The sequence below is a fragment of the Leptinotarsa decemlineata genome, unplaced genomic scaffold, assembly GCF_025532065.1.
Source record: "Leptinotarsa decemlineata unplaced genomic scaffold, Ldec_3_MD MMD2_tig00026336_RagTag_RagTag, whole genome shotgun sequence".
NCBI lineage: Eukaryota > Metazoa > Arthropoda > Insecta > Coleoptera > Chrysomelidae > Leptinotarsa > Leptinotarsa decemlineata.
This window is the reverse complement of record NW_027412692.1, coordinates 5,157,641-5,169,467: the sequence shown is the minus strand read 5'-3', so window position 1 is coordinate 5,169,467 and position 11,827 is coordinate 5,157,641. Positions and strand designations below refer to the sequence as shown.

Sequence of the window (11,827 nt, the reverse complement as noted above, 5' to 3'; positions counted from 1 at the left end):
AATAATAAGATTATATATCTTGTAAAAAATATATAAATATGGAGAACTTACTAACGTGAGAATAAAATATAAAATGGTTCAAAAACAGATAGAAAAACATTAATAAATGACAGTTAATAAAAATTTTGGCTGACAATGTCAAGTGGGAAAATTCTGAATGATACTCGAATTACTAGATTTTTTATTTTCTTTATCATATTTCAGTAGGTACGTGTAAATTTTGCTGAAATATGATAAAGAAAATAAAAAATCTAGTAATTCGAGTATCATTCAGAATTTTCCCACTTGACATTGTCAGCCAAAATTTTTATTAACTGTCATTTATTAATGTTTTTCTATCTGTTTTTGAACCATTTTATATTTTATTCTCACGTTAGTAAGTTCTCCATATTTATATATTTTTTACAAGATATATAATCTTATTATTGTAGTTGTCCTGACGAAGGTGTGAAATATACCGAAAGCTTGACATATAACAAAGAGTTTTCTTTGTAACAGCCCAGCTATTGACTGCAACCTCACGAATTGAATCGATTTATAGTTAATCCAGTCACTAATTATTCTGTTATATATATATATATATATATATATATATATATATATATATATATATATATATATATATATATATATATATATATATATATATATCGCAGACCACAATTTGGCGGATTTTGCGGCGTGACTTGGGCCTGCACCCGTACAAAAATTCAACTGACCCAGGAAAGGAAGGTAAACGACCATAGACAACGACGTGTGTTCGCTGCATGGGCGAATGACTCTAATTTTCATCGAAAATTATGTTCAGCGATGAGACCCATTTATGCATGCATTGGTACAAATTCAGCATAATTTATGCGCCCAAGTTGTGGAAAATTTGACGTTTCGGATGCTTTCCACCCAGAGAAGCCATGGCGAACATTTGAACGATGTTATTTCCACACATAAGGCATCAATAGGTCTTTCAAACGAATAGAAAAAGTCGATGATATCTCACACACACACTTTTTTTTACTTAAATGTAAAGATAGGAAGCGCTTAATGAAAGACCCTATACTTCAAATCACTTTCAATTCAGAACTAAACTAGTAATGAAGTAGAAGGTGACATGTGCCTAATTATTAATGGAAATAAAACGGAATTTATATGCTGAAAATTTATTGTTTCTTGTACATATTACAAAATGATGAGTTTGGGAATGAAATAAATACTTATGAAATCATATGTATACGTCTGATAATGTTCACAGAAACTTGTTTAACTTAAATTATTGATAAAACGAACTAGGAACTGATACAATTCATGGTCTAACTGATCAATACTACTGGCCAACGTGTAAATTTCAGTCTTCTTAATTCCCACAAAGGTTATGATCTACCGGTAAGTGTTCATCGATTAATGACACGAATTTGTCAAGCGGGCAAAATTCACCGCAACCCGGCATTTTCAGAAGTTGCGGTCCGCCTCCAGTCCAATTGTCGTAAAAGATTTTGAATCCATATATACCTCGAATTTTGTGTAACTCAAGTATTGCATAGGCCCCATAGTTCGGTACGTGGGGTTCATTGAAAACGCCCAAAGCTATCAACAATTGCGCTATATTGTTTTCGTGGGCAGAGTAGAGATGGATTTTCCTGCACAGTTTTCGGTTGGTGGTCATCTTTCTTTTAGCGTCCTCCAGAACTTTGTGAAGGAAGTATCCGACCGCCATTTTCCTCAAGTTTGAAGTGCCCATTGAAACGTAGTACTCCTCTATGGACATGTTGATCACCGTTTCAGGCCAAATGCTGGCCGTCCAGGCTGGTAGTTCTAGGCCGTACTCTTGTTCTGTGGACAGTCCAAAGTACAACTGGTAGACATCTATGAATCTCGTTACGTTCAATCCGCTGTGCTGAGAAATGTAGTCAAATATCCTTCGGTTGCGTCTGAGTTTCTGTTGGACTTTAGGTGTAGCGACGTACTTGTCGTAGAGAGCGAGATAGTTTGGGCAGATAACTCCCAATAGAACCTGAAGGAGAATAACATTAGTTATTGATTGCATTAACTTTAAGTTCTTGAGAGGTGATTGATCACTATTGAAGGTCATTCATTGTACAATACGAGAGCTCGAGATGGAAGTTTTTACTGACCTTGACCAAATAGTTCTTAAAAAGTGTGGTGGCAGGCCATGATGAACCCCACAGTTTTTGACATTAGTTCATTCGACCTAAGAAAAGCAAAGATCTGATACTTTGATAAGCCGAGGTCTTCAATGTTGTTGGAGAAGATCCCGTAGAAGTGAAGTGATCACTGCGGCTTTTATGTAAGCTTTTTGCTGAATGGGTTTCAACTCTGTGACAGAGTTGTGATTACCTCGTTCATTTTTATTATTACTATTACAATCGATATTATTACTGAATAAATGAAAAACAAGCTACTCGATTTCCATGATTTGTGAATACAATTTAACAAATCAACTTTAGGTATGGTGAGGATTTTACTGTTATCATCAGATATGCTCTCAACACTTACCTTATCCTGTGGTCTAGGCAGGTAGTTGAATGGTACAGGCTGCCAGAAAAAGGCATCCTGAAACATGTCTTCTCTTCTTGGTGGAAATAGTCCAGCTAGTACTAGTTGCAGAGACATTTTGGTTCTATTATAATCAGTACTGATGGCTTCGATTATCTCGGGATAGTAGTATTTTCCCAAGAATTTGTCGTATCTTCTTCGGAGAGCTACTCCCACATCGTACTCTCGTTTTTTGCCAGCCTAAAAGTATTTAAAGATAATTATAAGAGAATAGACTAAAAACTGACCTTAACTATTCATTCAATTGAATATGAACTTTAAGATATGAAAACTAACTTATGGTAGAACTATAAACTAATTATTTTTCTCATTTTTGCCTTTTCTTCAGATAAGGCTTTTTTTCTATGTTTTGAAATATTCTAAATGCAGATCATATTTATTGACTGAAACGTATCGAAAATGAATTGTTCAGTTTGATGAAAAAACTCTGCTAAGAATCGCACAATGGAAGGTGATACCTCATTTATCCTTGGTTCTTACAAGTTTCGACTTCTCAGTGTTGTCGTTTGTAGGGAAGCGACAGAAAAAACAAATTACAAGTAGTCAGACAGACAGAAATATTGTGAACCACTTTGAATCTACTTGTACATTGACGTAGTAGTTGAAACAGGTCATTACATATTCGGATTTTATATTGAGAATGGAACTACTAGCAGAAAAGAGTTTTATAATCTCTTGAACAAATGGAAATTATATACTTTTTATCATTAATGATACTAGAGTGTCCTCCAAGTCGCATTTTTCCATTGGAAACATCAAGTTGTTCGTTTACACTTGTTTAGTGTTCATAGTCAGATCACCAAATCGAAAAATTACTTACATTAGTGAGCTGTCCAAGTCCATATGGAAAGTAAGTGTAATTAAAGTAGGGATCCTTGGGATAGAGTTCAGCTTGACTATCAGCAGTTCTATTTCCATGTCTAAACAGCTGAAAACAAAAGTATGATTTGAAGTGCTGCAGGCTTGATTTACATACAGAAACCATGATAGTACTCGCTTATAATCGTAAAAAGTATATGATAAATGTATTAAACAATACTTTATTGTGGGATTTTCATTGAATTATAACTATTTGAAAATTATTGTAGAAATCTTAGTGTTATCGAATATAGAAAATATACACAAATCTAGCCGGGTCGTGCTTTGTTCACTCAGTCAATCGGCCGATGTGTGAGTCGATGGTTCAAGCCCCAGGTTGAACGCTCGATTTCCACTTGCTATCGTCTAACCCGTGTTAGGAATTACACGTTAAAAGGTAAGACCTCGTTAGTCCTTAGCTCGCACAAGTTTCTACTCCTGAGGTTTATCGTTCGTAGGGGTGCGATAGCTGGTTAAAACCCTTTAAGTTGCAGAAGTCTGAGAAACGTTTTAACTGATCATTTACTAGTGCTTTCCAATGAACTGCAATTTACTAGAAATAAAATATTTGTTTCATATTTTTTTCTCTTCTGGTTATTTTTTTAGAGGTGGGAAATTATTATCCCAAAGATCTTTTAGTGGGACGACTATTTCTACAAATGTACTGGGAGAATAATTTCTACATGAAATAGAAATCCTATTCCCATCTAAAGTGTCATTGATGTTTTTTTTATTATAAAAGTATAGGTAAAATGTTTACCAAATACTAAACCGAATCCTTATTTTACATAAAAGTATGAAATAACTTAAGTAAGACTTATAATAAAAGTAAAGTACTTAGAATAAGGTGAACTATGACTTATGGAATGGGGTAAAACAATTTTCACACAGACCGACATTACAGGTTGAGCAAATAATGTTGCTTCGTTTCTCTTTGGCTTCGGTGCTACACTGAGCGCACCTCCTATAAGTTTTAATCGTTGTGGGCATATGTTCGCCTACGTTCGAAAATCTGCACAGTTTTCATGTCATCAGGAATAGGTGACTGTTTTCTGTGGTGACGTCTGGGTCGTGAAAAACTGGTTGTGTAGGTGTAAATGGCATATTTAATATTTCTGGAGAGGGAACTGCAACCAAATCTGAGCCTCTTGTATGAAATACGACATGTTCAGATTCTTGTTTAGGGTCACTAGGAAATTGCTGGTCTTGTTCTAACACGAGAGTTGACCTTTTTGTCAAGCTTCGGAGGGATTATCTTCTCCATCCGAATCTCCCTCACATTCAGAATCAATAGCCATATTATCACTGATAATATCTTTTTCATTCATCAGCTTTTCTAACTGCTCATCTGACAATTTTTTCGAATGCCACATATTGACTATATTACATGAGACTAAAATTGCACATTAACACTGCAAAAAACACGCAAAATGAGATTATGCGTGTAATTTCAGCCCATCCAAGTATCAGATACGTTAAACTATGTTTTTTTCCACAATTCATATATTTACGGGCACATATATCAAATATTACCTTTCTCAGTAATAATTCAACAGAAAAAAAAACTGAATATAAAATGTACAAATTCAAACGTCGAATTATTTTTCCTCAATTTCATGTACACTGTGGCTAAATATCAATATTATTTAAAACAAATACACTATAATTTGAGAGTATCAAATACTTATGTAACTCATTTACATTTCTTTTGGTAATTTTTTCTTCTATTATTCAAAAATAAAGGAACAACACGAACAAAAACATAGACAATAAAAACTTTCAAAAAATGTATGCTTTTTGATGAACTATTGCGATAATAATTTCCCACCTAATAGTTCCGCGCTAGAACGACGCTTCCTATATTGGCGAATAGATGGCAGCACATTCATTCTTATGTAACTTATATCTTGGGAAGATATTTTCCCCGTAAAACATTAGTTGCCTGACTTAGATATGGTGGGAAAATATTATACCAGTGAACCTTAAAGGGTTAATGTAAAAAAATATTTTAATCATATTATACTGATGAAACCAAGTGTGTTATAGTTAAGTATTGTGTGTGTTATGAAACCGTAATTTTTTTTTAATAAATATCGGAGATGAGGGTGCACAGTACGTATTTTTCTAGTTGGCTATGAGACAAAAATAGTGTACACTGTTTCACTGGACAAAATGGAATAAAATATATATTCAGCGAATAATTTATATTTCTTGGCGTATTATTCAACGCACATGTATACCTACTTTAAAAGCACAACAGTTTTCTATACCTAACCTGAGTAGTTTTTCAAATATTGGCTTTTTCAAAGAGTAGTTATTTCAATGCATTTTTTGAATCAAGATAGCTTTGAAACGACATATATTCAACTGGTTAAAAGAATTTTTATTTACAGTTACTGTGTTTCACGTAATTTAAATCATTCACTGAATTATTACCGTTGAGAATGAAAACTTATTCCATTCAAGACCGTATAGATATGATTTTAGCGATTGGTGAGTGTTTACAGAATTGCCTTTTGGTGTTGAAAGTGTATGCCCAACAATATACAGACCGGAATCATCCAAACAAGTTGGTTTTCAAAAGACTGCTACATGAATTTCGTAGGACTGAAAGTGTAGCTTATGAAAAGGCAAATAGACCAGAACCTATCATTGGAAATGAGGAAAATGAATGTCTTATTATGGGATCAATCGTAGAAAACCCTCATACGAGTCAACGTAAGATCGAGAAAGATACAGATATAAGCAGATGAAGCATTTTTAGGGTAATAAAAAATACAAATTTCACCCGTACCGTATTGAAATAACACAATTTTGATGTCACACTTTTTTGAGCCACCCTGTAGACTTAAATAATTCCCTTCTGCAGCATCAATCAATATACATATAATGAAATGGAGAAATTTTCCAAAGAAGTAATGGTTTGGTGTCGTATGGTGTGCCCCATTCTAGGTTATAGCAACAAAAATTCCTATTTTTTGTCGTTGTTGTGAGTAATAGTTATTTACATTGATGACAAACAGAATGATTAAACAAGCTCAAAGTAGACTGATAATTAAAAATATTCCCCAAAGAAAAAACATTTATAATGTTTTTTCCAGATAATCGTTCATAAAATTATGAAACAACAACAAAAATTAATTGGCGTTTCAGGCCGACTTCATTGATTCCAGTGGCGCATTTGCTATTTTAACTGCAGAAAAAAAAACCTGCAGCATCACATCTTCTGAAGATCTTGATCTGCCAATGTCCTTACTTTGCGTAATATTGACCTGATTCAACGCCAGAACCACAGTGAACAATGACTGCATGAAGATTATAATAGTGGTCTGCTAGGTTGGAAGTGGCAATGTTCTCTAAAAGAATATTATTCCACATGGAGCTTTTGTTTCGTAATTCATTGTTTGATTCAACTTGATTATCTTATCTAATCATATGACCTTCGATCATAGTGAGCAAGTCAGAAATAACGAAGGCATAAGTTAAATTTACTGTTTTGGTAATGTAGCACCAATTATTTTTTGTAACTTGGCTGACGATGATAATGAAATGACTTCATTAATGACCTCACAGTATAAATACGAATTGATTATATATGCCTAGTTTATGAATTCATTATTGAAAAATTTGATGATAATTGAATCTTTCCTACGGTTCCAGCTATTACTGTTCAAAATAGATCAAATATAATGACAAATTACAAAATTTGTTCAGTACTGAGTTTGAATATAATTCAGATTCATCCAATTTGTCAGTAACAGAGTTAATTTTGCACACAAATACGTAAAATCTCTCTAGCTGATTTGAGTTTCGAAAGATTTTGATATGGGTACTATTAGAGAGGATTTGTGTATGTTTCCTGATGTTTTTTTTCTGATTGACTCGGCCGTTTAATAAAGATCTATAGTAATTTCACAGTAGTTTTCTTGTAGTGAATAACAAACTGCTTTGTGTATTCATCATTATTTATGTACTATAATAATGACTGAAAAAGGATTCGTTAAAGCTCAGATAGATAATCTCCTGAAGGTAAATACATGTATTGATGAACGATTTTTTTTGAATAATTCATTCATTTACATCTGCAGAAAAGTGGGAAGTTAAAGCCATGAGGTAGAAAATAATGTCTTGATATAGAATTTTGCTGTGGCTGGAAAACGTAAATGTATTTTTGACTAATTCAAGACAGCAAAGCATAACCGCCAGAGAAATAACAAGGGCTGAGGCAATTTTTTTGCTATTTCATCCTCATAAGGATAATTCTCACAACGTTTCGGAAAACTCTTATTTACCATCTTCTGGTGATGTCTGGAGTTTTTCAACTCCAGACTCCTTATGAGGATATACACAGAACACGGAGCGGAACCAGAGAATATATATATAATATATATATATATATATATATATATATATATATATATATATATATATATATATATATGTATATATATATATATATATATATATATATATATATATATATATATATATATATATATATTTTACTTACTTCCATGTAACAAATAAAAAAATCTTATCGAATTGAATAATGAATGAAAAGTGTTGAATATTCATTATTTACTATAGTTTTGATGATACTGAGGGAATATTTTTTTAACCATCGATACCGCATAAAAAAGAAAGCTCCACTCGGATTTGCTGACACTTTCCAGGATTGTTTTTCATTATGAAAATCAGCTCTAGTGACCTTAATTCTATCATTTGATTTCCAATCCAGAAGTTTAATAGTTCTGGACTATATTAAACGAGTAAGTTTAGAAAAATGTAGGATATTAGATGTACCATTTGTACTCACCACATTAACTAGCTGTAAAGTCCCTTCAGAATCTTCTCTATTCGGAAAAATAATCCGGTAGTCATTGTCAGAAAAGGAATCGAACCTATTGAAGATATAATTATGATGCACAGTACCACTTACGCCAGCAATGAGCACACAACTTGCGAAAAGAAGACAGTTCATCTTGAAACGACTCTCAAGAATGATATGGAATCTGGATTGATGTGTTCTTTTATTATACTTAATGTCATTCGGTATTTCGCTTCTTCTCAGAAAAGTTCCTGGGTTATTGGGGATCAGCGGTTTTGATTGGAAATTTTAATTGATACGCTTGAAATGAATAATCTAAACATTTTCCTACTTTGCAGTTATTGATCTAGTTTCAGCGATAACCTTCGTCTATTTAATCGTTTGGTGTCAAGTTATAGTTAGATTTGTGGTTTCCCGAAATGTCCCACACGCTACGTGGTTATTTAATCAGTAGGAAATACCTCCATTTACCATAAAATGGTATTTTATATTTCGACCAAGTACTGTGGAATACCACTAGACAATAACGACAAAGGAAAAACTGATATTTTTTCCAACAAATCGTGAATCAACAGTAGCGTGGAAAAACTAAAAATAAATTCTATCATTGAATGAATGTTGATTGATAGTTCTATCGGTTGAAATGTGTATAAACTCATATAATTTTAGAAACTCTGCTATTCAAATGAAGAAGCATGATCGTAGCATGAAAATAAGTCGAATAAAATCCAGTTTATAATTTTACAGTCAGTTTTTCAGTCAGAAAAGCTGGTTACTTCGTAAAAACAGAGAATTTTTTAAGGACAAAACACAAGCACTACAGGAGAATCCTTGAGGCGCTCTAAGAATGGTGCCTGTGCGAAAGTAGCGATTCACATTGGATTTGAATCGCTGGAGATTAAATCCATTTGGAAAAACTTTTTCAGGAAGTTTATTCCACATAAACGCAGTTCTCCAAATGGAAGAGTTGTTAAACAGTGAAGTTCGAGGTGTACTGAGTTATACCTCAAAACGATGAGCAGCCACAGTCCGTCTCGTATTTGAAGTTGAAGTTGTTCATCCCGTTCGATACATACAGTTATATTTGTCTTCTCATAACACCGATACTGAAAGTTGCGTGGCCAATATAAACACAGATTTGCACAAAACATTCCTATACTCGGAGAATCATGGACTGAAAATCAATCCAAATGAAACTTTGGCCTTATGCATAGAGTCTCAAAGACAAATAGTAGAAACTCAGTGTAACTTTAGGCTCACTCACGATAACGCAGACATTGACTGGGTAGACAGTGCTAAAAATCTTGGCGTAACCATAGCTAGCTCTTTGTCTTTCCATGCACATGTGACAAACATTTTCAAAGTATCATTTTTCAAACTCAAATCGCTATATAAATTCAAGTATCAGATATCAGAAAAAATGAAACTCAGGTTAGTTAAAACTCTCATTTACCCCCATTACAGAGCCCAAAGGAACAAAGGAAGGCCTCGAGAAGGAACTAGACATCATCAAAAATGATCTTCAGCGGAATGGATACTCCAAAGCGATGGTAGAGAAGACTTTGGCTAAAAGGCAGCAGGAGCCTCGCAAGGAAGAGAAGCCGTCACAACCAGTGCTTGCACTTCCCTACATCACAGGATTATCGGAGAGGATAAGAAGAATTGGTTCCAAGTACAACATCAGAACCTGTTTCAGATCCGGTAACACTATCCGTAGCAGCTTCACGAAAACCAGGCCCCCAAACGCGGACTCCGATTCCAAGAATTGCATTTACCGGATACCCTGTGAGTGCGGAAAATCCTATATTGGTGAAACTAAAAGGCCATTGAATGTTCGCATTGCCGAGCACAAGAAACACACACAGCGAGGGGAAACCAGCAAATCAGGAATAGCAGACCATGTTTGGACCCATCAACACAACATCGAGTGGTCCCAAGCTGAGATTTTGGTGCCTAAGTATGTTGAATGAATTGATTCTCAAATTAACCATATATATTTCAGAAAGCCTGCTTAATGAACTATATAAATAACTAGGGGTTTCAGTTAGAAGCAACTTAAACAAAACATTTTTTATCAAATATTGGATTTTGTACCTCACATTCGACTCCAAAAATGGTGTGACATGTTCACCATATGGTATACAGCATATACGAATCGCATGCAAGCATTTTACATACTTCCATTGTCTACTATATAAAATGATTTGAAATCCCTGAAACAAGTAAAAAGGAATAATTAAAAAAAGAATAGCTGAAGATAACAATTATATTAAGCAAACAATAAACCTGAAATGAAATGATAGTGAAATAACCTAAAAGTAAAAATATAATAATTGAATAAATAAAAATTAAAGGAATGAAAAAAGAAAATAATAAAAAAGTGTAGAGATTCCAAGTCACGTTAGTTCACGACGTTTCGATTGTTGGTATCTACAATCGTCTTCGGGTGATGACTGGACTGATTCCTCCGAGAGATGACTATTTATAGGTCGTTGAAATACTTTCACTTTCTCTGCTTTCCATTTTCCGCTTCACTGATTCCGTGAGAGATGACCGTTTTGGCGGGAGTTGCCCATTTTTCGTTTGATGATGGGTTTCCATATGTTACGTATTTCTACGCTGGCCTGGCTGAATACGTTGTTGGACAACACGTATGCGGCTTCCTTAAATTTTCTCCTAAACCAATGTTCCTCTCTGTGCAAAATCTCAGCTTGGGACCACTCGATGTTGTGTTGATGGGTCCAAACATGGTCTGCTATTCCTGATTTGCTGGTTTCCCCTCGCTGTGTGTGTTTCTTGTGCTCGGCAATGCGAACATTCAATGGCCTTTTAGTTTCACCAATATAGGATTTTCCGCACTCACAGGGTATCCGGTAAATGCAATTCTTGGAATCGGAGTCCGCGTTTGGGGGCCTGGTTTTCGTGAAGCTGCTACGGATAGTGTTACCGGATCTGAAACAGGTTCTGATGTTGTACTTGGAACCAATTCTTCTTATCCTCTCCGATAATCCTCTGATGTAGGGAAGTGCAAGCACTGGTTGAGACGGCTTCTCTTCCTTGCGAGGCTCCTGCTGCCTTTTAGCCAAAGTCTTCTCTACCATCGCTTTGGAGTATCCATTCCGCTGAAGATCATTTTTGATGATGTCTAGTTCCTTCTCGAGGCCTTCCTTTGTTCCTTCGGGTTCTGTAATGGGGGTAAATGAGAGTTTTAAATGATACTTTGAAAATGTTTGTCACATGTGCATGGAAAGACAAAGAGCTATCTATGGTTACGCCAAGATTTTTAGCACTGTCTACCCAGTCAATGTCTGCGTTATCGTGAGTGAGCCTAAAGTTACACTGAGTTCCACTATTTGTCTTTGAGACTCTATGCATAAGGTCAAAGTTTCATTTGGATTGATTTTCAGTCCATGATTCTCCGAGTATAGGAATGTTTTGTGCAAATTTGTGTTTATATTGGCCACGCAACTTTCAGTATCGGTATTATGAGAAGACAAATATAACTGTATATCATCTGCGTATAGATGTACTTGACAATGTGATAAAAAAGTGGGGTAATCAAAAATAAAC

General features: G+C 34.6%; 1 protein-coding gene across 1 annotated transcript in view; it reads right to left on the bottom strand.

The window, feature by feature from the left end:
* Positions 1-1,141: 1,141 nt before the first annotated feature.
* The window catches only part of LOC111517716 (uncharacterized), a 35,607-nt gene continuing 24,921 nt past the window's right edge, over positions 1,142-11,827 (bottom strand). Inside the window, exons 8-11 of the mRNA XM_074183359.1 lie at positions 8,246-8,543; positions 3,392-3,499; positions 2,512-2,751; positions 1,142-2,008 (exon numbers count right to left, since the gene is read on the bottom strand). Coding sequence (XP_074039460.1) covers positions 1,352-2,008; positions 2,512-2,751; positions 3,392-3,499; positions 8,246-8,543 — 1,303 coding nt within the window. The 3' untranslated portion in view covers positions 1,142-1,351. The remainder of the gene's footprint in view (positions 2,009-2,511; positions 2,752-3,391; positions 3,500-8,245; positions 8,544-11,827) is intronic.